The sequence below is a fragment of the Elephantulus edwardii genome, unplaced genomic scaffold (assembly GCF_000299155.1).
Source record: "Elephantulus edwardii isolate Elephantulus edwardi_28Jun2011 unplaced genomic scaffold, EleEdw1.0 scaffold00019, whole genome shotgun sequence".
In the NCBI taxonomy this organism is placed as follows: domain Eukaryota; kingdom Metazoa; phylum Chordata; class Mammalia; order Macroscelidea; family Macroscelididae; genus Elephantulus; species Elephantulus edwardii.
This window is the reverse complement of record NW_006399769.1, coordinates 15,880,862-15,908,779: the sequence shown is the minus strand read 5'-3', so window position 1 is coordinate 15,908,779 and position 27,918 is coordinate 15,880,862. Positions and strand designations below refer to the sequence as shown.

The window sequence follows — 27,918 nt, the reverse complement described above, 5'->3', positions numbered from 1 at the left end:
GATATGGATACCAGGAAACGTTGGTGGGAGAAAGGGAAAATGATAATCTGGTGTAGATTAACAGTCTCCTAATGTAAATCATATACTTAACAGGTACATTTTTTTAAAAAGTTCTTCTCTCACATTAAGGACGTAAAACTTCTCCTGTTTGAAGGCAACACCATCACATGCTGTGTGTGTTGTGTGTGTGTGTTATGTGTGTATGTGTAAGGGAGATTGTGGAGAATGCTTTTAAAATTGTTATAATTATTCTTAAAAAAAAAAGTACCTCTTTGGTGAAGCCTCGGTACCCATTCAGTTCACTGTAATAATGTGTAAACAGGGCTGCAGTACAGTGCTGGGCCTCAAGCCCAGCAAGGTCAGGTACTACAGCCTTCCTCACAGTCCTTTTAATGATTTTTAAGAAAATATTCTAAAATAGGAAGAGTAAAAGGAAAAACAAAAGAGGGTATTAAGATCCCTGTTTGAGTTATTTTTCTTAAAAGTGCATAATAGTTTGAATTATAAAAACTGTCATTAAGTGGGTCTGCCGGATACTAGCCTGTGTTTTCCATCCCTTTAAAGATAAAGATCACTTCACAAAAAAGAGGACTTCTGTTATTGACTGGAAAAAGTCCCATTATTTGATTTTCAGGTGTAATCAGTTGTCCAATTCCTCTGAAATAGTCTTTCTATATTCTAAACTGGAATACCATTTCATTTTATAATTACATTTAGGTTAAAATCCATTGTCTTATACTGCATCTTGAAGTAGAGTCATTAGTGTTTGGAGTTTCCATGGTAACTCCTCAGTGCTGGCACACTCAGTGCATCCATTGCCAGCAATGGATTTGAGGCTAGGAAAATATACATCCCAGAACAGAGGAAGTCAGGAAGAATGGGCATTCTCCAGCAGAGGGGGTCCATCTCTGTGCATGGATGGGTGTGCAGGCTCCCTTTTGTAAGTTTTTGGAGGGAGTTTGGGGATATGCTGACAAGTGCTTTGCCGGGGAGGCACAGGAGGCCCAGCCATGGAATGAAGGTCCACTTCTTGTGTCAGTGGGGGTGACGGCAGGTGCCTTCTTGTGCCATGAGGAGAAGGTGTTTGAGGAGGAGGTGGTGTGAACGGGGCAGGGCTGTTGGGGAAGAATGCATTGCCGTGGTCACTTTTCTTGCCCAAAGGGGGAGGCTGGAGATGTAGTGGTGAGCTGGAGAAAACATCAGGCGTCCTCACAGGTTCTCGTGGTGGCAATAAGGGAGGGCTTTTAGGAGGGTCTGAGACAGAGGTCCGGTCTGATATGGAGTATCGTGGTGAATAGACTTTTGATGTGGGTTGTCTAGGAGGAATTGCTGGCGGATTGTCCAGATGCTTAGACATCATCTGATAAAAATGAAAAGAAAAATGCACATTTATTAATAACTCAAGTAGTACCATGAATATAATAAAAAGTAAGTTGAAGTTTTCAAATAAGGTACTAGCAGAAGGTGTGGCCCTGGAGGTATGTGCTGCTTAATGTCCTTGCTATGTTGTGTGAAACAGGATGTTCTATGATTTGACACTATGTGAGTGTGGGGCCCGGAGGAATGGGCCCGCCAGAGGCAGCGATGGCAGTAGTAACTGCGCCAGTAGCTGCTGCTGAGTCAGGGTGGCTTAGAGGCTACGGGAGGGCCAAGACCAGACAGGGTAAGCACTAGGGACGGAGTGGGGTGTGCCCAGCCCCAGACTTCAATCATCGGAGAGCGTAAATCCCACTCATGCATGGTCCAGTGCTGCAAAAGTCTGGGCTTAGGTTCTTTATTATTAGGGGAAATAATAAGCAATTAGGGGAAATAATAAGCAAATGGAGAGCTGCTTTCCCTCAAAAAACAATGACAAACCCCAAAACATTACGGATCACAGGTATATACTGTGAAATGTTAAACAATGCACACCAGTATATGAAATAGAGGTTTCTGTAAATTCAGAGAAAATACCTTTTCCCTTCTCATTACTATGTTTTACCTTATTTTTCCTGAAGTGTTTGCTACCATTATCTATCATTCAGTCTGGTTTAAGATGATTTACATTGAGCATAAATGACTTGTTCATTTTATATTAATAATAGTTGTATTTTATGATATTCTGCAAAGAGTATCCTGACTTGTTTAGCTGCTCTCTTTGGACACGCTTGAGAACTACTCAGTTAACGGCTGTCCAAGAAAGAAACTTCCACAGATGCAAATAGCTCTTCTGAGCCTACCAGGGCTCTTCTAACCAGAATGTTCATGAAAACTCCATGTCAAATTCATTAGCACAGACTTCTAGCATGGGCTCAGAGTTGCATTTATAATTTGGTAGCATACAAAATTACATACCCATGTCTTTATTTTTTTTTTTTTATTCTGTTTGAGGCAAATTTCTTATTTTATAGATTCAAATGTGTCTTAGGTTTATAATTGATGATAATATAACTGTAATGGTTCCAGTTTCCAGATAACGGGATTTTCTACTTTACCTTAGATGGCGAAGATTCCGCCGGGGCAGATTCTGGTCGTCTTCGAGGAGGAACAGGAGGGGGGACAGGCACTTCATCAGTGCCCTTGCTTAAACTTATAGATGATACGGAAGCAGATCCTGTAGGATATGAAATTTTTTTTTTTAAAGTTTACAGGAACTTTTTTCATTTATTATTCCTTTAAAGGTCTATTAGAATTTGCTTACATTTATAAAAAGAAATGTGTGGAAGTATCAAAAGCAGGTCAATAAATACCAAACAGTATTTCCTTTATTAAACTGCTATGAATGCATGCAGAAAGTTCTTAGCAGAATTTTCAGACAAAAGCTAAGAGATTCTATTATTTTGCTGCTTAAACAAAAGAGCATTTCTGCTACTAATCTATTATTAGAATTTTTAATTAGGTCTGATTCTAAGATTTCTGGGACAAACAGTAAACTAATGAAAACTTTCAGAGTGGTGATTTCTGGTAAGATTTGGTAATGGGTTCTCCCCCCTTTACTTTATCAGCCCTTATTGAACAGTGCCTGGAAATAATTTCTGACCTAAAACCTAAACCTTTGCTTCTAATGATGTCTCCCCAGGAATTCACCCAACAGGTGTAAGGGAAAAGATCTAGGTCCGGGGATGAGCTCTCTCCTCATTTTGTTTACACATGTAAGCAAAATCAAGCTCATCTTACCTTAATAAAAAAAAATTTAAGCACAATGCAGTTGCTCAAGACAACTGAGGTAATCTTTATAATAATAAAAACTGAAATTACACTAAAATCTAATGGACTTTACTTAAATAAAATTGGTGAACTGGCCTACCTTAGAGATACCGTGAGTCTGGATTCCACAGCATCACAACAAAGCAAGTCACACAGACTTTTGGTTCCACAATACATATAAAAGTTACATGTACACTGCAGACTATCAAGTGTGTAAGAGCATTATGAAAAGTTTGAAATATTTTGAGAATTACCAAAATAAGACACTGAACAAATGTGGTGGGAAAACTGATCCCAAGAGACTTGTTTAATGCAGGATTGCCATAAACCATTAATTTGCAAAAAAAGGGCAGTATCGGCAAAGCATAATAAACAAGATACACCTATAAAGCTTCTAACTAGAACCAGTTTTAGAGATCATACCCTTATGCCAAGGGTATGATTTAGACATATAAATTACCCTTTCATAGATTATTTCATATATGTGTATATATCCACACATGTATACTTATGAATATTGTTAGCTTATAAACATAAAACAGACATGAAAAATATTTTTAAAAAGGTCATCCAAAATGACATTTGACAGGTCCTTTCATCAACTAAATATTATAACAAATTTAGACTTAGAAAGCATACTTGTGTCCCATTATTCAAATGATCTACATTTTGATCACCTACCTTTTTTCTTAAGAGACTGTAATTAATTTAGCTTACAACTAAGCTTTTCACTGTACACATTTTGAAATTATTTGTATGAAAAGACAAATTATTAATTTATTAGTTTGAAATTTATGGAGTTTAGTGAATTGTTAGTTTATTTAAAAAATAATAAAGCAAACCAGCCACTGGAATATCTAGGCTTTCTAATTTAAACAGCTGTCCTTCTAACGGTGCTTTTTTAAAGCTGTATCCCAGTGAGGTCCCAGTAACACTGTACGCTGTCACCAGCATTCCAATATGCGCATGCATGCTCTCATTTCTTAAAGTTTTAGTGTTAAAATGAGCATTAAAACATATTCAGAACGCTGTAGAGTTGGATATGAATGAATGGTTAAATGTGGAAGCCACCCATTTTAATATGTTCTTTAAAAAGAGGAAGAAGGTTTTTTAAAAAGCAAATAATTTATGATCAAAAGATAGCACAAATGAAGGCCTCACGTCTAAGATGCTGCAAGCCAGGTACCAATGCTGCCAGACCCAAGGAGAGTTTTAGCAGGAGGGTTACGCTTGGTTTGATTTTAAAGCCAAAGCAAGTATTATGAGTCTTAAACCAAATATACTAACTTGGGCCATGGGACAGTGTAACTTGGATAAAGACGGTATCGCTGCCTGTGAAAGGAAACAAGAAAGAGCAGGTATTTTTCTTTCATTGATATATTCAACTCATGTACAAAAACTGATTTATGATAAAAATGTTGCCATTCTAGTTTTAAAGAATGCTGTAACAGTCTTTATTAAAAACACATTATCAAAAGGAAAAAGAAGTAAAAAGTACATTATCCTTTGGAAGAAGAAAAAAAATAATGAATTGAGTTAATATCACTATGGGAATTTTGAAGATTCCTTTTAAATTCACAGTAACTAAATAAAAAGCATTCATGAGGACACAGAAATATCCTGTATTATTAGAAGACTTAAAAAAATGTATAAACCCCATTCAAGCAAAGAATTTAGCAAGACATACAGAAATCTATCACTTAAGAAAAATTACTTTGAAAATTTAAACTTTTTATGAAACAAGTAACAAGCTATATAAATTGAAAACTATAAGGGAGATTTAAAAGCTAGTATTATTACATATCTTTGAAAAATGTAACAGGTATATCATCTCATAAAATATCTACAACTTTGGATATTACCAAATAAGTTTGAAAGTGACATAGTTATTATCAACCATCCTTTTAAAAATTTTTCCAAAAGCAATAAACATTTGGTGCGTTTATTACATAGAAAACTCAGTAATAAACTTAGGTTGTTTAATTTCAGAAATATTAATGCTTTTAATAAAAAACGAGAACTCAAAAGCTAAAACCGTAAGAGCATTAAAATAGGAAACTGAGACAAAAGAGTGGGTGACCTATTCAGACAGGCAGTCCTTGATTTATGAGTCAGTTCATGTTCATTTTTTGTTTTCATCATCCTATGTGTTAGTATCATTATCTTTATAAATCAAAATATCTAACATAAGTGAATAAATATCTGGGAATTATAATATCAGCAAATTATGTGCTGCAACACTGTATGTGGTATTTTACTAATGATAACAACTACTAAAAGGAAAAGTCATAAATAAGCTAGACAGTTTTAAGTGCAGTTTGTTATAAATTGAATGTTTTAAGTTGGGGACTACCTGGATTGATTTTAAAAAGTATAATGACTTCTGTTGCTTGCCTCATATTACCAATGTATGGGACATATAATACCCAAGAAACTTCAAGATTTCCTATAACGCTAGGTAGAGTGGATTTTTAAAAATTCAGATTTTCCTCTCTTTCTTTTTCTTCCCCTCTGCCCTGTACAGCTAATTCCTCAGAAATACTTTGGCTATTGTTTATCTGCTCAGAATGAGAATAATGTTACATATCAAATTCAGCTGGTATAAATTTTGTTAATTTGTGTGCTTATATAGATACAATAGTCTTATTATCTGGTTCCATGTGTACTAGTATTTATAACATACTCATCAAGTATAGCAACCCAGCTATTTCTGACTAATAAGTTCTATCACAGAAGACTGTTGTTGTTGTTTAGTGCTCTCAGGTCATAGGTGACTCACAGTGACCCTATCAATGAAAGTCCTCGACACTTGCATGACTTTCATCATTTCTCCAGGTTCACAGGGTTTCTGGAGGCAAGCTATTTACGGAAGTGAATGCCACTCCTGCTTCCACTCAGAAGATTAAAAGTAATTTTTATATTCTGATATACACGGAGCTGCTGCTCTGTCAATGATTTCACTCTCAGGCATCTGTGACTTAATAGGGATTGAAGGAATACCCAGCTCTAGTGCACTTCCCATTTTCCTAGGAAAGAAAATGATTAAATAAGGTAACAGGCTCCTGGAGCTTAGCCTCAAGAACATGGTAGTCCATGCAGCACAATGTAGGGATGAGACTCAAAGCTCATGACTACCATACATTGCAGATTTTTTAAAGGAATGATTGTGTACACATATGTACATCAATATGCAGACTTTGCATCAATCTTATTTACATATAATACTCATTGTCCACAAGTCAGAATCGACTCACGACTGACCCTCTGCAAGGTTTCTGAGGCTGTAAACCACATGGGAGGAGACTACCCATCTTTCACCTGTTGGGGGATTAGAACTGCCAGAGAGGGTTGGTCTAGAGTAGTACAATTCTCCTCAGGATTAAGGCACTATATTTATGCATGAATTTCACAAGTCTGAGGAATTTCCTCCTTTAAACAAACTGGTTGATCCTACTGCCTAGAAAATGTTTTATTAGAAACTCTAAGAATTATTCATGTTGTAATCAACATATACTAGAAATCAAGATGTGCTAGAAATTCTTATCAACCAGGTACTGGGTAAATTAATTTATAATGACTTAGAAGTGAAATCCAAAGAGTAAACCAGTGGTTTTTAATGTTGGCTGCACATCAGAATCCTCTGGGAGCGTTAAAAATTGCCAACAATGGTCTAATTCAAGTGGGAGCTGGGCAGGGCTATTTACAAAAGCTCCTTTGTGGATAATAATATACAATCAAGGCAAAAACCACTGTTGAATGCATTTCTAATTTATAAAGTTTCCATTTGTGAAATTGGAATAAGCTTTGTCTTACAGGAAGTAAAAAAATTACATAGATAGATTATGGATAACTTCTTAAACCGACCAAAAGACCTGCTACACTCAAATGTATTTAAGATTGGAAAGTCATGATCTACAACGTTTCTAGGAAGGAAAGCCTGCCATTCCAATTTAAAAGGCTTAGCATCCACCTTCCTGCTGTCCATCCTTCCTGGGGAGACAAAGCATGCCTGTAACCAGAGGCCAGCTTAAACTTCTGTCTCCCTCTCATGACCTCCCAGGCAACCTTCACATAAAGGCAAGGAAGCACTTCATTATCTTTCCCTCCTTGCTATAAGGCTGCAAGGTGGTCTTTTTTCTTTTTCCAGCTACTCTCATCATAACTTTCCCTTGGACATGGTCAAGAGCGACCAAGGTATAAGAGCAGCCCTAAGTACTGAGAGCTTCCCTCCCCTATTCCTAGCTGTCTTTACCAAAAATATTCTATGATCATTTTTGTTCATTCCATGATAATTGGCTCTAAAACCTTAGAGCACTTATGTTTCGACCAATCAGCAGTGACTACAAATTACCCTGTATTATGATTATTTTTCTTCTTTCAATAAAACTCAGTTAAGACTTTTCCAGAGGAGATATGCTTAGCATGAAGTAAGTTATGCAAAACATCCAAGCTGAATGAATGAATTACAAATGCATATGTTTAGAGCTAGACTGTTAGAGAGGGTTAGATAGGGGAAAGGAACTACTTTGCCTTTTGAAAAACTTAAGCATGGGACTTTCTGCTGCATTGTATTGAGTGGAGTATATTCAGACAACATAAGAATATAGGAATATAGCTCTTTCCTACCAGGCCCTGAAGGAAACAGACGTAGGTGATCACCTACTGGTCTGGTGACCACCCAGTGAGTAGCCAGTTGAGGACTCTCACCTTTAAAGTATGAGCGTGGTGGAGGACCTTTTATACACATGGACACTGGCAAACAAGTATAAAATCAGAGGCTAAAAGGGCATATTTTGTGTTAATTTCAAATCAGTTATGATTTGAAATTATTTTAAAATTCAGGTCTTATAAGTTTTTTTAGAATTTTTTTCTCTTGAAAGAAGAGATATCATATGTTGCTGTTGTTAGGTGCCATCTAGTCGAGAATGACTCATAGCGACTCTATGAACAAAACATCTGAACCTAGTCCTGTCCTGTGTCATCCTGACACACAAGAGCTCATTGCAGCAGTCACCCTGACAATCCACCTGGCTGAGGGTCTCCCTCTCCTTTGCCAACCCTCCACCCTTCCTAGCTTCGTGTTCCTCTCCAAGGAATAGCCCCCCTCCTAGCAACATGTTCAAAGTATGTGAGGTGAAGCCTCATCATTCTTGCCTCCAACGAGCACTCCAGCTGCACCCTCTCTAAGACATATCTGTTCATTCTCTTGGCCGTCCATGAGATGTTCAGTGTTCTTTTCCAATACCAATGTTGTTGTGCAGTATTAATTAAAATTGACTAATGTAATGAATTACAGTGTCACTCCATCTCATTATTGTATGCTGCCTTTCCTTTTACTTATTAATTTTGACAACCCTCTCTGGGGAGCTCTGGTGGCTTAGTGGTGAGGAGCTGTACAGCCAAGGCAAAGGCAGGCAGTTTGAGAAAGATGGGCAATCTCCTTCAGTGTGATTATACTGCCTCTAAAAACTTGCTCAAGGGTCAGCTGTGTGTTGGTTCTGACCTGAAGGTACACAACAACAACTCCCTCAGGAGCAAAACACATGCTGTCAACTCACAGTGACTTTACTGGAATTTCAAAGCTTGTCAATCTTGACAGGAGACTGCCTATCTTCTGAGGAGCAGCTGGAGGGTCCAAACTGCTGACATTGTGGCCAGTAGCCTGTTACAAACTATGCCGCCAGGGCGCCGTACAAGAAGGGCCATGGGGGTAGTAAAACTGGTTTTCCTTAGCATGCCGAAGGAGAAACACAGAAAACTGTTAAGTCTAAGCTTATAAAAGCCAAACTCTTCTAACAGTTTTTCATCTGCTTGACCAGCTGTTTAAATGAATGCTGTGTTACCAGAGCACAATATTCCAAAATGAGTCCTTCTTCTCTAGTTGACTGAGATATTTAAATTTAAAGATATTTCAAGAATAGGAAATGTAATGTATATCTCTTAGTCTCCCACTTTTTTTTTTTAGCTACTTCTTGAACAAAAAGATATTAAATCCATGAAGGGTCTCATGCTGTGTCAGTAATTCCCTCATGTGGGGACCATTACACAAACCATAGCCATCTGCTGTAGGAGAAAACAAAGCTAAATAAATTCAGTGAATAAATAATGATTTCAGGTCAAACATGGAAAAAAATATGGTGGCCTTATTTTATTTTATTATTTAATTTTGGAGACTGGGGAAAATAAATTAGAATTCTTTTATCCTAGTGCTGTGAATAACATGATTTCATAACCTTCATTTGCCACATAAAGCTGAGGTTTAACTTTCAAGACAGCTTTTATTTTATTAGATAGTAGAAACAAGGAAATCTTCTGCATAATTTAAAAATATATGTATAATACATAGGATTCTAGATTAAATCTCACTATTCCTCAAAGAATAATTTTATGTACATTTTTATTAAAAATGTTAAGATTCTCTACATTGGCACAGCTCTTAAAAAACTAGTTTGCTCGTCAGAAGGCACAGAAGTATTTCTTCTGAAGTTAGAAAGCTCATTAGCTGGTTGTAATGACAATTCAGGATTCCTAGGCCAGAGCTGCTTCCTAACTCAAAACTCAAACTCATTGGGACAGATTCATAGCTGACCTTCCCAGTGGGTTTTCAGAGACTGTGATATGGGAGGAGACTGTCCATCAGGGTCCAGCTGCAGAACAGCTGGTGAATTCAAACCATTAGAGAGGCAGCACCTTGGGTTAGCACCACAACTCTCTGTGGACAATGCCACCAGAAGTCCCTACAGAGGAGGCAAGGTTTAGGGTCTGCCTACTTTATCAGGATTTTGTTACACTGTTTATGGTGTTGGATTTTTATCCTGTAAAACACTAGAGTAGACAAGATGTGCAAATGAAGTTCAGTCAATGGGAACAGTATAATAGAAATGGCTTACATAGGGTTGAAGGTGAATGCATTAAACTTTTGATTTAAAAATGAATAAACAAGACAGATTGTGAGTTCTGGGTAGAAATGTAAAATTTCATGTCAAATCAGTTATTGAATTCATGAAAATGGTACAGTCTAGATACAAAAGGTGGCTTCGTCCAGGGGCGAGGGCAAAGCTGGTAGCCACTAGCCTCATGTAGTTAGCAAGTACTTGGTGATGGCTAGTTTGAATTGAGAATGGTGGAAGTGTAAAAGTGGTCACTAGATTATGATGATTTAGAACAAAAAGAAATGCAAAGAATATGAATGAAAGTTTAAAAGGATTACATAGTTTCAAAATATTGGGTTAAATAATTTAAATGAATTAATTTAACCTCTAACTTGTTTTGCTTAAATAATTTGTTTAAATAATTTAAATGAATTTCCCTTAACTCTTTTACTATTGTTTAATGTGACACTAGATCACTTAAAATTATACAAAATAGACATCTTTTTCTGTTGACTAGCTTTGGTCAAGAAATAAAAAAGACATATCAAACAGTATCTTGTCTGAGAGATTTATATGACTGGGCTTAAAAGCAGAAACAGTGTCTGATAGAAACTCAAACCAAATTGGCTGATGTTGACATTCAGTAGTCTAAAATTAGAATTTACTGCAAGACTAGTGGGGAGGAAATAAATGATGTATCTTGAGTGTAATACTCAAACTGTAATAATTCTGGAGGTAGCATATATTGCCAGCCATTTCAATGACAGATATTCAATTTAAAGGAGGTAAATCAGGCAGATATTGGAAAAACTGATAGTTCCTAGAGTATAGAACTTATATTTTTATAAATTATTGAATGGCATTTGACTTCTCTGCAAGTTCACAAAAATCCTATTAGAGATTGTTTGACCCTTGAGCATGTAAATTAAAGTGTTTAATTGTTAGCACCTACTTGAGTGGAAAGGGCTTGAATGATCAGAATCAAAGACGCTGCAGACATCGGTGGCACTGGAAGCTCCAGAAGCAGGAGGCGGTGTGAGCGGGGTTCTTGGAGAATTGGGTGCAGATGCTGCACTCTCTGTCTCACTCTCAGGGATCCGACTGTAACTAATCTTCCTGGGCTCTTGCTGCAGAGGTGTAGGGTGGCGCATGGTACCTGGTCTTGGGTTTGATGGACGGACACCAGGAGATTTCAGAGGATAGCTGTATTTTTTTGGCTGTAGACATATCAAAAAAAATTTATTACTTCTACCACTATAACAGCAAAAAGCTTTTTCTGAATGTACCTGGTAAAATGTGAATCGAATATAAGAAAACCTAACTACTAATAATGAAATTACATAAAGATTCAAAGTTAAAAGCATTAGCATATTCAACTTGGTTAAAGCCATGGCTATCTGAATTGTTAGGAAATTAATTTATTAAAATAACAGAGTATTGGGGAGCTCTGGTGGCCTAGTGGCAAGAAGCTGCACTGCAATCACAGAGGCACACGGTTTGAATCCACCAGATGCTCTGCCGGGGAAGGAGGGACAATCTCCTCCCGTACCAGTCAGATCTGATTTGACAGTACACTCAGACACACAAATAATAAAATAAAAAAATAAAAAAATAAAATAACAGAGTATTAATCCTATAAAACCAGAGGATTTATTATATTAATAGTTTGGGATGAAAATATTTCTAAATTTTTTTGTCCTTGTTGGTCTTGTAAGTGGAGTATTGTGAAAAGCCAGGATCATCTACTACTTAGGGTGCTGTGCTAGTGATGCCACCTGAGGTATTGATAAATGCAGTTATGTGCTGGCTTTATGGCCTTTTCCCTGCAGAGTAACCACTTCTGAGTGGTATCAGTACATCAAAGAAGATGGCTGTTTGCCTATTTCCAATGTACTTTTGTAATTAATTTTATTAAAAACTGTTTTAGATTGAGAAACTATCTTATGAGACAATGACAAAAACTGTAGTTCACAGGCATTAATATGTTTGTTTGTTCCCAGACTCTCAACTTTATGTCAGAGAGATCCCAGCACAGGGAAGCAATAATGCACATAAATTTAGCAAGGCTAAAACACAACAAGGCAAAACAAAACAAAACAAAAAAACCTCAGAAACTTTTACTTTCTCAAAGTATCTTTAGCTAATGGTTTTAAGTTCTAATAAGTCACTACTTTAAAATAAGTGAATTAACATTAATTAATAAAATTCCTCATCCTTGAAATCTTTCCCCCCCTTTTTAATATGGAATGCTTCCCGGATCTGCGTGTCATCCTTGCGCAGGGCCCATGCTAATCTCTGTGTCATTCCAAATTTAGTACATGTGCTGCCCAAGAGAGCATAGCTCTGGCCTCAGCCTCCTTAGAATAAAACTTCAGTAATATTTATTCTTGTCAAAGAACACAACAAAAAACTCGCACACATATCTAATTTGCTTCATATCAGGATATGCTCAAATTGATACTAATTTATAACCAAACAGAATGGTCTCAGGCTTATTTATATGATATACTATGGACTGACTCCTTACTTTTAACCACCACATATGCACTTGATCATCATTATAGAAATCTAACCTCTACAATACATGTCATAGTGATGCTATCACCAGATACAGAGGACAAGTATAAAAGGTATATAAATGTAGAAGTAGCTATAAATGCTTACAAATCTTGGAAGTGGCTTAGGATTTCGTGGTTCGATTTCTAGGGATTTGTTGAAAAGATAATCTGCAAATTCTTTTTCCATGCTATTTCCCATTGGATTCAAGTTTTCAAAGAACTTCTGAAATAAATGCAGAGAGATACATAATTATTCATATTAAATATTTTAAATTTGGTGTAAATCCATTAAAGTACTTTAAGAAAGTCTTTTAAATTTTATTACCCTTTTGCTCCTCTAGCAAATAAACCTGCCATTTATCAGACAGCTGATAAGCTCAAGTAAAAATATGTGCAAAGAAGTAATTTGACTTACTTTGATATCTGATTCTACTCGTAAACAATAAGGCTGATTTTGGTACTGCTGAATTTCTCCTGTTATCTCTGCTACTTTCCTCCTTTTGCTAAAGTTTATGAGTTCTTTTCCATGTCGCTTTAGAACCTCAGGGTTGCCTTCTTCTGTTTTCAAGATATTAGTTAAATAAATTCCTAGAGGATATAAAGAAATTATTTCAGAGATAAAAGAGGAAAAAGTAGTTCATATTCTTTCCCATGTAGCATCGTACCATTTCTTTTTTTTTTTAGCATCGTACCATTTCAATCACTATAATGAAAACAAAAAAGCAGCCCTAACGTGGAAAAACAAGCAGCTAATATTGCAAAAAAAAAATTTAAAAAAGTTTATAAGTATAAAATTCTTTTGAGGACTTGTAATTTTACAAATACTTAAGCAGCTCTTAATAGCCCAGGAATGGCATTTTGTGGCACAGTTTATAATTGTGCTGCTATCCCAGATGTGGCAGTTCAAATCTACCCATGTGATTTACAGTCTCTTGAAAACCCGCTGAGCTAGTTCTTTCTTTTATGGTGTGCAGTACTGTGCCATCCAAATTGTTACCAAAAAAAAAAAAAAAAAATTCATTCAGTAAGATTAAAAATAAGCACTTAATATACCCAGAAAAATATTCTTATAAGTTTAAAAGTCTTTTGTGTAAAGTTTGTATTTTATAAACAGTCAAGAAAAAGGGAAACCACATTGTTTGTTGGCTGTGTCATTAGTCAGTGTAAATTCACAGAGACCCTCTGAACAGTAGAACAAAAGTCCACCCAATCCTGCCCATTCTCACAACTGCTGTGCTTAAGCCAGTTCACCTGGTCAAAGTCTTCCTCTTTTGCTAACCCTCTATTTTACCAAGCGTGATGGCTTTCTCTAGGGATTGGCTCCTTCTGATAACACATCCAATGTATGTGAGACAAAGTCTCACCATCCTTGCTTTTAAAGAAACATCGTGGGTGCACTTCTAAGACAGATTTGTCTGATACTTGGGCAATCCATGGCATATTCAATACTCTTTAATAGTATCACAATTCAAAAGAATCAATTCTTCTCTGGTCTTCCTTATTCATTGTCCAACATTCATAGGCATATGAGGCAAATGATATTTTCATCCACAATCAACGTTCATGGACAGCCAATCTTTGCAACAGTTTTTTCAGGATAAAGTTACCAATTTTCCATACCCTAAACTACTATTATTCAATAGAAACCATGATTTTGTTGAAGGAATTTTAAGAATAATTTTATCATTAAAAGTATTGATTCTTTTGTTTTCTTGATGTTGAGATGCAATCCACATTGAGGCTGCAGTCTTTGACCTTCTGCAGCAAATGCTTCAGGTCCTCCTCAATTTCAGTGAGCAAAGTTGTGTCATCTGCCCAACATAGGTGGTTGATGAGTCTTCCTTCAATCCTGATGCCACATTCTTCTTCACAAAGTAGGACCTCTAGAATGATCTGTTCCACATGTACATCTGACATACTCTTCTTGATTTTAAATCATGCATTGTTCCCTTGTTTTGTTCAGACAACAGCTTCTTTAACTATATATAGGTTTCACATGAGCACAATCAGCTGTTCTAGGATTCCCATTCTTTTCAACGTTAGCCACTATTTCTTATGCTCTACACAGTCAAATGCCTTTGCATAGCTAATAGACATGCACAAGTAGACATCCTTCTGATACTCTATACTTTCAGCGATAATCCATCTGACATCAGTATTGATCTCTCTAAAGGTCTCTTAAATTCAGCTTGTATTTCTAGCAGTTCCAGTTGTTTTTGGATAACCTTCGGCAAGATTTTGACTGAATATGGTATTAATGATATTGTTTGATAATTTCTACTTTATGTAGGATTATCTTTTTTGGGAATGGGAATAACTGTAGCACTCTTCCAGTCAGTTGGTCAGATAGTTGTCCTCCATATTTCTTGGTATAATGGGGCAAGCACATCCAGGACTGCATCTGTTTGTTGAAACTGTCAACTGGTAATCCATCAATTCCTGGGGCCTTATTTTTTGCCAATTCTGCCAGAATACCTTGAATTTCTTCCTTTATTATTATTGGTTCTTGATCATATGCTTCTGAAAAGGTTCTGAGCCAGCCAATTCTTTTTGGTCCAGTGACACCATGTATTCCTTCCATCTTCTTAGGATCAAAACCCCTAAGCTTAGTAGTAATGTGTAACTGAGTTCCTGTTTGCCCGTTATTGCACATTGTGCACTGAAGAGCAATAGAATAAACAATGTAGCAACTATTTTCATTTTTTTTTATAACTAGTGCTGGTGTTGTGGTGTGTTATCTAAAGGCTGGAGGTTTAAATCCACCATCTGCTCTGCAGGAGACAGATGGGCAGTCTGCTTCTATAAAGATTTATAGCCTCTGAAAACCAGTAAGTGAGAATTTATGACATCAGTTAGGTGCTGTTGAAAGCCTTGCCTGACCCGAAACCACCTTCACAGTCCCCACTATGTAAACTCACTGCTGCTGTCACTTTGTCAGGTATCTCTTTGATGGTCTTCCTTTCCTTGGCCTAATGCTTTGCCTTTCTAACATGAAGTCTTTTTCCAAGCCTGGTTCCTCCCAACATGTCCAAAGTGTATGAGACAAAGTCTCACCATCCTTGCTATTGGCAGAAAGTTAAGTTTTTATGGTTTCCCATCACTAGTGATGCATGTGCTTAACTCTGCCTTGCATAGCATAGTTAAAAAAAGCATCAGAGATGAGCGATACTTAAACAAATCTCAAAAATAAATGAGTAGAATATGAGTAGAATTAAGTGGAAGGGCATGGTAGCAAAGCAGCAATGTGTGTAGGAAAGCCCTGGACTTTGGTGAAGCTTGGAAGACCATCATTAGCTAGAACTTGGCTTTGGTATGGCTACACTAGAAGTTTGGTGTGTGGGGTAGTTAAAATGATAGTAGGATAAGAGGCACATACAAACAGTGACTACATCAGTTCATAAATGCTTTTGTAACTGAGGTATACTTTTTAATTTTTGGCCACATCCCTGAAGAGATTAAGGGATTCAAACTAATAGTGAACAAGGAAGTAATATGATTCACCCAATATATATCTGATTTTAGTAAGTATATAGTTATTTGGCTATTCAGTACTACAACGTTTTCAGAGTAGAATTATTTATGTTACTCTGGATAGACAATGTTACCAGGGGTTCTAGTGAGCACAGATTCTTTATTTCCCACCCTTCACTGTAATATGGCTCTTCTACTTGCAGGCAATTGAACTCTTTTCCACACTAAGTAAGCTGCATGATTCATTTTGCTCAATGTTCACTCTGGCAAATATGTCCACAGCAGTATGCATATTCAGTGGCAATGAAAATTTAACTATACATAACATACTGGTTACATACTGATGGCCTAACCTTGCAGAATTTGTACACAGTAGCACTTGGGCTAGGGAAATAATCTTTTATTAAAGAGCTTAAATTTTATCCAGTAGGTTAATAGTAGTCCATCTTAAGGAAGTTAGAGCTCTGGCAAAGGAAGTGGGCAGTGAAGAGAATACGGCACTTTAATGGATTGTTTTAGTCTTTACTCTGGGAGCTAGTCTATGAAAAATAACAATTTAGCCTCAGGATATCTTATTTGGGTTGTATTCTTGGCACCTAGAGTATTAGGCTAGTTGCAGAAGCATTAAACAAAAGTTTTTAAATAAATGAAAGCAGCATGCTATTTCAGAATTGAAAACAATCTGGAGACTGACAGACAAGGTTGCAAAAGAGAATCTGTTCTTAACAGCAAGAAAGCAATAGTAGAGAATGAAGCCAATTTACAAGAAACAGAAAGTGCCAAAAGATCAGCACTAATCTTAATGAAAGATCAATGAAAGGAAGGAGCACACGGAGAAGAGCCATGGCTGAGGGCAGGCCTACCATCCTTTCACCTTACAGTATAACAGCTTTCCCACACACACGTTCAACCATTAATAATTAGTTTCGTTTATGGAGAAAAATTTGGATATGGATCAGAATTCTGACACAGCCTGAGAAGGAGAAATTGTCTAACTATTCTGTGAATGGTGGTAATGTCAGCAAAAGACTTAAAGATGGAAGTAATATTAAAAGTGAAAGTATCAGATACTATTCTTAACTCTCCACTAGTGGAAAATAGGGAATGGTATCCAAAAATTAAAGGCACATTATCTGGAAATAATTTCTCCAAACTACAATATAGATGAGGCAGAACTGTGTTGTTGCTACTAGGGGCCATCAAGTTGACTGTGACTCACAGAGACCCTGTGAACAGCAGATCTGAACCTTCTCCTATCATGCACCATCCACACAACCTCTGTCACGTACAAGCCCACTGTGGTAGTCACAACATCAATCCGTCTTGTTGGAAGTCTTCCTCTTTCACTGAACCTCTATCTTCTCCAGCATAATTTCTCTCTTCAAGTACTCGTTCCTCCTAAAAATATGCCCCAAATGAGGCGAAGTTTCACCATCCTTGCCTCTAAGAAGCACTCTGGCTGCACTTTCTTCAAGACAGATTTAATTATTCTTTGAGCGGTCTAAGGTATATTCACTACTTGTCTCCAACATCACAATTCAAACACACTGATTCTTCTACTGTCCTTATTCAATGCCCAACTTTCAATGCATAGGAAGCAACTGAGAATACTACACCCTACCTGAGACTTGGAAGTGACAGTCTTGCTCTCTAGAACATCTGAGAGCAACACATTTCTTGATTTCTCGAGATGAAATTAAGAAATGGCAGTGAAAGCTGGCTCTTCTTGCTTAGCCAAAATGATGAAGGGCTGTCTGGCTTGGCTATCTTGAAGAGCTTTAATCTTTAGTTTGAGAATAACCCAAACCTACCTAGAGCAGAACTGATGAGGACAGTTTAAATGAACTACCTTAAAGAGCAGAGACTCCATAACCAGGAACTTCCTACATGAATTCATGCTTCTTACCTTAAAGTATTTTAATCTTAGTTCAGAAAGGTCTGAGAGAGTACTTTAGAGTCTAGTTTCTATAAATACATTTCCACCAATCAGGGTGCTGGAATAGCAGGGGCAAAATACCCAGTGAACTTCCTTGAGGTTTTCCTTCCCTTCTGGACCGCAGATCATAGGCTATTTTGAGAGGCATGGCTATATGCTCAAGAGCACAGTATGGATTTTCTACATGTGCTTTCTACAATGTTTTGCCAAGCACTGACATAGTACTTGATACTTGGTGGAAGTTCAAATATTTGTTGACAAACTGAATGACCTAAATCTACCCTGATAATCCCTATAGGAATTTGCCTTATTGTCATCACATTTAGAAATAAATGTAGTGTATATGAAAAAGAACATAGAGGAGAGGGAATATAAATGCTAATCAGTAGTACAGAATAATGTTCCCATTAATAAAAAAATGAAAATAAAAGAAATAGGATTTTTTTTTCTGTGAAAATGACAAATAGGGAGTGTTGGGAGAAAGAAGTATCAAAAATTGCAAACAGTAGGATGAAATTTACTTTGCCATCTGCTTCTGATGTGTAACAGACAGAAAGCAACCTGGTGATATATATCAATAGTTTAAAAGCGCATATTTTTAACCTAAATCTTCTGGTTATCTGTCTCAAGAAAGCCTTGTCAAATACAGGGGGTAGAAGGTGTATATATGTTATCATATTTATTACAGAATTACTTAGAAAAGTGAATATGTACCTAATCACATTATAATGGTAAATTATATCAACTTCATGGACTATTATACAGTCATTTAAATAATAATTTAAGAGTTTTAAATAAAACAGGACAATAGACTTATAATATGGTTAAGTGAAAAGAGCAAAGTACAATGTACATGTATCATATAGTTGCAATTATATACAATATGTACAGCAAAAAGGTTAGAAATAAATAAAAAAAGGTTTGATTATGAAACCTGGTAAATAAAATGTGGGGAAATATGGTTAAATACTTAGGCATAACTGTGAAAAAACATGACTATAAATAAGGCCATGAGTCTTCTATAGACCATTTGGCTTATTAAAGTTCAGTTTAAAAGATTTTTATGGACGTAAAAACATAAGCATTATTAATATCTAAAGGTGAAAAAAGGGAGCTTTCGTGGCTTAATGGTAAGGAGCTGTGCTGCCTGCTCAAATGCACATGGTTCCAATCCACCAGCTGCTCCACAGGATAAAGATGGGCAATCCTCTCCTGTGTGACTGCCTCTGAAAACCCATTGGAAGGATGGTTCCAAATCAATGGTATATAATAATGATTGAAAAAATAAAAGAGTAAATATACTGGGCTTGATCCGAAAGTGTTCTAATAGAGAAAATTTTTAAGGTGATTCATGTATTAAGTATTTATTAAATATGCATTTTCTCCTAAGATATAATACATGCCTATCCTTGGTAATTTAATGAGCAAATTGTCTTTTTTAATACAGCAATACATACAAAATTTAAGAAGAAATACTCACCAAAGAAAGGCACACATGGTGGATTAATAGACCTGAGTTTTGCCAAGTATTTCTTATAGTGATCTTCACTCAATTCATGAGCTTCTTCTAAAATTTTCTTTTGGCGACTTGGTATTTGCTATTTAAAAAAAATACAACACACAAAAAAATGTTCAGTGTAAGTCTAAAGGAGAAAGTACAGATTTAAAAGAGCAACTAATTCTTCACAAAATTTAGAGATTTTCATTTGTTTATCTGCTACTGAAAAAAGAAATTAGACATTTAAAAGTTAATGAATAACTTAAAATCTTGTTTCATAAAATAAGAAGAGAAATTAATCTGAAAATCTTATCTATAGACTTACCTCAAATGTATGGTCTAGTCTGTAAACAGGTGATGAGTTCATAGCACTAACAACCTCAAGGACACCATTGAAATTGTTCAGCTCTTGAAAGACTTGTAGGATCTCAATTATTCGACTCACCACTGCTACTCTTTCTTCTAAGTTTTCAGTTTCTACAATACATCTAGGTTTCAAGATGAAAAATTAATTAAAATCTTGGAACTTTTCTAATGTTAAGCTTTAAAAATGTTAGTACACAAAACAATGTAGACTGGAGGTAGGTGAGGTACAGTGTAGCTATATGATACCAACCCAATCAAGCTAGCATACTGAACCCCTGAAGACAGTGCAGCCCTGCTCAGGGTTTCCCAGGCTGTAATCCTCACAGAGGGCCAGCTGGGGGTCTAGCATGTTATCTGTTGAGCTGCCTCAGAAACCCGATGGTCACCGTGAGTCAGAGGTGACCAGATGGCTGTGGGTTTAGTTTGTGTAGTTCTAGTCTTTACAGAAGAAGACTACTCTGTCTCCTCGAAGAGCTGTTGGTGGCTTTGAACTGCTGACCTTGAAGTGAGCAGCAAGGCATTTAACTACTGCATCTTCCTGGGTCCTTGGAGTGTAACTACTGCTGTTCATAGTCACTGAGCCAGAACCCATTCAAAGCTGACCCTTCAGTGGGTTTTCAGAGGCTGTAAGTTGCAAGGAAGGAGACTGCCCATCTTTCTCCCACCGAGCAGCTGGTAAATTCAAACTATTTGCCTTTGGATTGTGCAAACTCCTTATCCACTAGACCACTACAGTAAGAATATAAATTCTGAATATAAATATAAGCAATGTACTTCTAAACATAGTAGAACCCTAGAAAATATGGCACTCCCTTCACAGTCCTATGTTGCTCTTCACTATATTTACCATATCAGTAGAGCCAATCAAACATTTCCTTACTATCTTTGGTGCATCCTCTTTCAGCATTAGAAATGAAGAGATCTCATTAAACATATGCAGGCTTGTAAGTTGTGGGTGTATTCTGAGAGAATTTTAGAATTAAAAACTCTGTTGGCTGTTACTTTTCATCTAGCTGCAAAACTGTATTGATAATGCTTAATTTTTGACATATATATAAATACTTGGTTACATTTCTAGGAATAATTCTTAACATAATCATTGCAATGAGAAAGTAAAATTTTAAAAAGCACTTGACATTTAAATGCTAAAGAATATTTAAAAACTGTGTGCACTTACATGCCAGTGAATACTAAAAGGAGGTGTGCTATGGTCCCATAAAATTACTTCTAACACTTGAATTTTTTTATTTTCTATTCATTTCTCAGTAAAAAGAGAAAACGTAAACATAATTTTTAATTATCTAATATTCAGTCGCTATGAGCTGCAAGCGACTTGACAGCACATAACAACAACAATATTCAGTATTTTATAATCTAGAAGAAAAAACCCTAACATATAAAAACCTAAATAGAAATCAATATTTAAAAAATTTCACATATTTGCTAATAAGGCTTATCTGATTCAAGAAAAAAAAACCCACCTCACTGCACTGGAAATGATGAAATTTATTTTATTATCAAATAAACATAGTAAGTTTACAAACTTAAAGCATTAGCTAGATCTCCACAAATTTATTACTATATTCTGACTAATTTGTTGGCAGGACACTAAGAAATATGTTGTTATAAGGTGCCATCATGTTGAGTATGATTCATCGCGACCCTATGAACAACAGATTTGAACCCTGTCCTGTCCTGTGCCATCCTCATCATCTCTGACACATTTGAGAGCATCGCTGCAGACACCTTGTCCGTCCATCTTGTTGAGGGTCATCTTCTCTTTCATTGATCTTCACCTTTTCAAGCATGATGTCCTTTTCCAAGGAATAGCCTTTCCTAGCAGCATGCTCAAAGCATCTGCGATGAAGCTTTGCCTTCCTTGCCTCTAAGGAGCTTTCTGGCTGCATTAGACATTTGTGTGTTCTTTTGGCTGTCTGTGGGATATTGAGTAATCTTGTCCAAGATCACAACTCGAAGGTATTTTTTTCTCTTCTATCATCATTATTATATTCCAGCTCTTAGATGCATACCAAGTAATTGAAAAGAATCAGGCACACCTTAGTTTTCAAACTGGTATCATTGCAACTTAGTATTCTGGAGAGGACCCTGACTGCAGATTTTCCCAATGCAATAATACAACTTTTCGTATCTTGAATGCTGGTACCAAGGGTGTTGATTGTGCATATAAGTGTACCTTATTTCCATCTTTAACTATTTATGTTGTTACTAAAGTGGCATATACATGGAAATCACCTCTGGAATTTTTATTGAAACAACAGACCACGATCAAGTGTTTCTAAGAACCTCTGCAGTAGAACCCTATCATCTAAGTTGTTACAAAGTTCCACAGCTCATGGAGACTTGTCACATATGTCAAAGGAGAACAACTAAAAAACACGTCAGTGTCTCTTATGTTGGGGCCTCCAGAGGGTTTTCAGTGCCTAAATTCCCAAAGTAGGTGGCAGGTCTGTCTTCCAAAGTTCCTCTGGGTGGACTTGAACTTCCAACATTTTGGGTAGCAGCCAAGAGCATCAAATATTTGAACTACTTCAAAAAGCTCCACATCAAAGGGAAACACCAAGCTCGCTATTACCCCAGTGATTCCAACTCATGGTGCCTCATGTGGAATTTCAGAGGCTGTACATGTTTATTGAAGGAGACGCTCCATCTTCCCCCTCAGAGTTGTTAGCTGATGGATTCAACAATTCTGTTAGCAGCCCAAGGCATAATGCGCAATGCCACTGGGACTCCACAGGTAGCACAAATTCTAATGTACATCAATCTCAAAGAACTATTATGGTAAAAGACCAAAAACTTCACATGATGATGATGATGATGATGAGAATGGCATTCTTTTCTAAAACCTATAAAAAAATTAGGCCTGAACAAAAGTGGTCACTAAGACTTATATTTCCTGTTTTTAGAAACAAATGTTTTTCACACATAAATTTTAATTATTATGGTAGAAAGGACTTATGCAAATAGAAAGGTTGTTACTTAACTTTCTAACAAATATAAATCAAAAAGCAACATAGAGGGGGCAAATTCTGAGCTGCTACATTTTAGAGACTAGAAAATAATAACAAAGAAAGTAGTGCTGAGATGACCTCTGTAGGAAGCATCTTCAGATCTTCATCCACACTCTATTTCCGGTTCGAGCCATTCTTTTGTCAAATTGGTCTTTGTGACAACCTCAGCATCATCTGTGGAGGTCTCATATTACCTTTATAAATTATATTTTAGCTAGTCATATTGTATTTTACTAAAAAGTATAACCAGTAAAACTCTACCCAGTGATCTGAGTTCTAAAATCCCATTTAAGTCCTAGACTTCTGGCATGACAGTGTGACGGGCTTTGCTGGCCTACCACCCAGTGAATCTGCTGAAAATTACTATTTTAAAAATTAAAATCTCTGAAAATGATGTTAAGAGTAAAGAATACACCAAAAAAGAAAAAAAAACCAAACCAAACAACTATTCAACAAAATCTACAAAAGTCCTGTAAATTAAGGTAAAGGTCTGTGATGTCTGAACAAAGGTCATGTCTTCCTTTCCTACTACCAGATCCTCAGATATTCTACTCCATTCTGAGGTAATCAAAACTCAAGTTTCCTTCTCCTCCCAGGTCCCAAACAAATGACTTTTTTTCCTGAGAGGGGCAAGAATTCAGCACTTCTCTTCCAAGTCCTGGGTAAGAGCAATCAGTAGATGCAGTCTACCATCCTCTGCCCAACACCAATTTGTGTAATGGATGCTCTGTTTTGGGCATGAATACTGGGGCCCAAGTAACATTTCCTCTGACTCATGGGATTCCATGAGAGGCAAGTTACTGGCCTTCACCCACCAATCACTGATTTCCTATAGCACGGATGTCATTTAAAAGGTTGTCATTCATCCTACCCTCAGCTCCAGGGCCCTCATCCAAGTATTTTATATGAGTGTACAAGCAGGCCATAAAATAGTATCTAAGAAACAAACTTTATTTACAATAGATTACAAGGGACTTCAAATCCAAGAGCATTTAAAACAATAGGAGTTATGGTAAAAGACAACTTGGAGATATCTGTGAATCTAGTGAACAAACACCAAACAGTGATGTCAATGTAAAAATATCATTTGATCCAACTATTCCACTACTAGGAATATATCCAAAAGACATTAAGAGCTGCAAATGATCAGGTATGTGTATATTAATGTTTACTGCAGTATTATTCATAATAGCAAAGGGTTAGAAACAAGAACCCATAAATGAATGGACAGATAGCGAAATGAAGGTATATTCATACAATGGAATACTATGCAACACTGAAAAATAAGGAAGAATTCATGAAACACTTCCTAACATGGATAAACCTAGATGTTATTCTGAGTGAAATGTGTCAGTCACAAAAGGACAAATATTGTGTAAGACCACTATATAAAAAGCTAAAGAAAGGTTTATACACAGAATCATATTGATATGGTTGTCAGTCTGGGGAGGTGGGAAAGGGAAATAGAAAAGTTAATTAATAGATAATAAGTATTAATATGGTCGAAGGGAAAGACAATATGGAATGAGTGGATGATCAGATACTAGAGATGTTTTAACCACTGTATGGAACAAAATGTGCATGTATGAGTAATAAAACAATATGCTTTGTAATCTTGCACTCATATAATAATTTAAAAAAAAAAGATAAAAAAGCAGACAATAGAAAATGCCTGTGAAAACCACCAGGTGTCAGATTTAACAGAAAAGGGTTTCGTAGCAGCCTTCTAAAGATGTTCACAGAGCTAAGGGAAGGCATGATATAAGAAGCGAAAGAAGTTATAATGAACCTGTTGCACCAAATGGAAGCTATTACTAAAGAGGTAGAAATGATAAAAAAAGAGCAAAATGGAAACTATAGAGTTTCAAAGTATAGTAACAGATAAATACTACAGTAGAAGGACTCAACAGATGCTTTTAACTGAAAGAAAAAAATTTTAAAAAAAGAATAAAAATAAAGACACAAGAGAAATGCTGGGTTACATGAAGTGCACTAACCTACACATACCAATAATAGGAAAGTACAGTGCAAAAGGGGGGAAAGTGAGGATATTCAATCAAAGTATGGCTGAAAATTTCCCAAATTTACTGAAAAGCAGTAACTAGAAGCTTAAGGAGCTTTAAGTAGGATAAGCACAAAAAAGACCTACATCATCATAATAAAAAAACTGAAAGCCAAAAACAAATAGAAAACTTGGAAGGCAGCAGAGGAAAAATTATGCACTCTTGAAAAGAGAACCAGATATGATTAACAGGGGGTTCCTTAACATAAACAAGGGAGGACAAAAGGTGGTGAAATGATACCAACAAGAAAAAAAAAAAACATACCCAAAACCAAAAAACCACCCATCTACTAAGAATCTTCTATTGAGAAGTTACATGTAAAATTGAAGGCAAAATGGACTTTCCCAGAAAAATAGCTCAGAAAATGTATTGTTAGCTCGTCAAATCTTCCATAAATACTAAATGAAATTTTTCAAGGTGACAGTAAATGATCCCAGATGGTAATCTGAATTCATGTGGAAAACAGCCCTAGTAAAGACAACTGAAAAGATACTCTAATTGTCTATTTGTTCTTTCTTCTGTTAACTGATTTATAAAAAGTAATTTGTAAAATATGTATTTAGGCAGCTCTGGTGGCCTAGTGGCAAGGAATTATGCTAGCAACTCAAAGGTAAGTGGTTTGAATCCACCAGCTGCTCTGTGAGAGAAAGACAATCTCCTCCTGTGCAATTAACAGCCTCAGAAAATCTACCACAGGGTCAGATATGAGTTCATTTCAACTTGACAGCACATACTACCACTAACAATATGTAAATTGGGCTTACAACATATGGAGAAGTAACATATGTGTAACATATCTGTCCAAAACAGCACAAAAGAGGTAAGTGGGAGGAAAGCTTTAAGAGAGTAGGAAAATAATGGCAGTTAAGTAATAATTATAGCAACTTATTATAACAATAAGGAGTATAAAAGTAGTATCGCCAAGGAAGAAGAATAGAGTTATACAGAAGTAATGCTACGTATTACTGGAATTATGCTAGTATTAATCTAAGTGGATACTTTTAAGATGGATACCTGGGGTGACCATGGGAGTGGGGCATGGAGAGAAGGAAAAAAAATATAGGGAAAAACCATTAACAAGATTAAAATACCACACTAAAAAATATTCACTTAATGCAAAATAGAGTAGTAAAGGGGGAACAGAGGAAGAAGAAAAAGTTATGAAATATATAGAAACAAAGTTTAATTGACATTGGTAACATAGCTGACAAATAGAACTGTGTCAGAAATACTTACTTTTCAAACCAAAGAGTGAGGTTGGTTGTATGCCGGATCATTTTCAGAAGGTTAGGAGAGTTAATTTCTTTGTCTTCCTTTGTCCACACACTTCCAACTAATTCTGATGGCTGTACAGCTCTAAAATTATGAAGATAAAAATGCTATTTTCATACAAAGTACAAAAGAAAGTACAGGATAGTTTCCCACTTGACATATGGTTTTATCAAGCAAGTAGTAAATAAAAACTAAACTTGGATGAATGTACACTGTCTTCTTATGTTGTAGTTGTTAAGTGCCGTCAAGTACAAAGACCTGAACACTTGTATGGCTTTCATTGTTTCTCCAATTTCAGAGTTTCCAAAGACAAGTTTTCGAAGTGAATGCCACTCCTGCTTCCAAGCTTGTTCTCCACCAAACACTGTCCACCATGGGTAACCATTATCGCATTTAACACATCAGTGTCACAGTGTTTGGCATCACAGCAACCATGGGATTATACTTACACTAACTTTTAACGACAGTAATGGTCTTTGTTAAAAACATACCTAGAAAATAAATTCCTTCTCATTTAATTACTGAAATTTAAACAATTTAGTTTGAAACTTTAAATCATCTCCATATAAAGCCAGAAACAGACATATTAAACAGTATTATTTAATTAATGTGATAATTATATAAAGCACAGTTTAAAAAGTTAAAGAAGGCTGTCAATGGCCATGAGATGCATTCACAGAACCTGTAACACAGTTAAGCAGCAGCTGTTTTGGGATCAGTGCGTGCCCATCAATTTCTGTGTAAAACTGTTCCACAGGGTCTGCAATGGCTGGTTTTGCAGAAGTCAATTGCCAAGCTTTTCTTCTGAGGTGCTGGTGAGGGGACTCAAACTTCCAGACTTTTTGGTTAACAGTCAACCATGTTAACTATTCATACCACTCTATTACTCCATGTAACAGAGGCAAACATTTATTAAGCCCTTACTTTGTGCTAGGCCATGTCTTAAGCACTTTATGCATACTATTTGTCAAAAACCCAAACTCATTGCCACTGTGCCCAAATGACTCAGAGCCAACCCTCTGGCAGATTGCCACAGCCATAATGGGAAGAAATTGCTATTTTTCCTTTCATGGAGCAGCTTGTGGATTCAAATCACCTGCCTTTGGCTTGGCAGAGGAACTACTTACCATTAAGCCACCAGAAGCTCCTGAGAGTAAGGAGTAGTTCTAACTGAAACACTGCTACAGTCCCATGGGCAGGTACTATCATTATTCTCATTTTACTCTGAGGCTATGGAATAGACGCTTAATGGTTACAATTATGGTTTAGATGCTTACTGGTTACACAAGGCAGTTAAATTGCCCAAAAAATTAAAGTTCCAAGCAACTGTAAAGCCAGAAACGGAACTTAGCTTCACTAAGGAGGGATATCGGGAGAAACTGAGAAGATAAAAATACAAAGAAAGGGGGTGATCAAGGGACAAAATAAAACCACCCAGTTTTATAGGCTTTCTCGACATGAGGTCTTTTTTTATATTAAAAAAATTATATTGCCTTGCTTACAAAGTTCATATACATTGTGTTGCATATTATCCTTCTTTCACATTGTTTCATACAATCATTCCCATTCTATGCTTTTAAAATTAATCACCACTGAACTATGCCTACCATTACCCTGTCTTTCCAGATCCCCACAGATCCTTCCCAGCCTGAACCCATCAAATTGTG

General features: G+C 36.4%; 1 protein-coding gene across 2 annotated transcripts in view; it reads right to left on the bottom strand.

Moving 5' to 3' along the window:
- Positions 1–868: 868 nt before the first annotated feature.
- SOS1 (son of sevenless homolog 1 (Drosophila)) overlaps positions 869–27,918 on the bottom strand; it is a 150,054-nt gene continuing 123,004 nt past the window's right edge. Inside the window, exons 15-23 of one of the 2 annotated variants that reach the window (XM_006882336.1) lie at positions 26,216–26,335; positions 19,847–20,009; positions 19,504–19,621; positions 13,032–13,204; positions 12,723–12,839; positions 11,011–11,275; positions 4,474–4,518; positions 2,475–2,593; positions 869–1,360 (exon numbers count right to left, since the gene is read on the bottom strand). In XM_006882336.1, the coding sequence (XP_006882398.1) occupies positions 869–1,360; positions 2,475–2,593; positions 4,474–4,518; positions 11,011–11,275; positions 12,723–12,839; positions 13,032–13,204; positions 19,504–19,621; positions 19,847–20,009; positions 26,216–26,335 (1,612 nt within the window). The remainder of the gene's footprint in view (positions 1,361–2,474; positions 2,594–4,473; positions 4,519–11,010; positions 11,276–12,722; positions 12,840–13,031; positions 13,205–19,503; positions 19,622–19,846; positions 20,010–26,215; positions 26,336–27,918) is intronic. The other variant, XM_006882337.1, reaches the window with a different exon arrangement.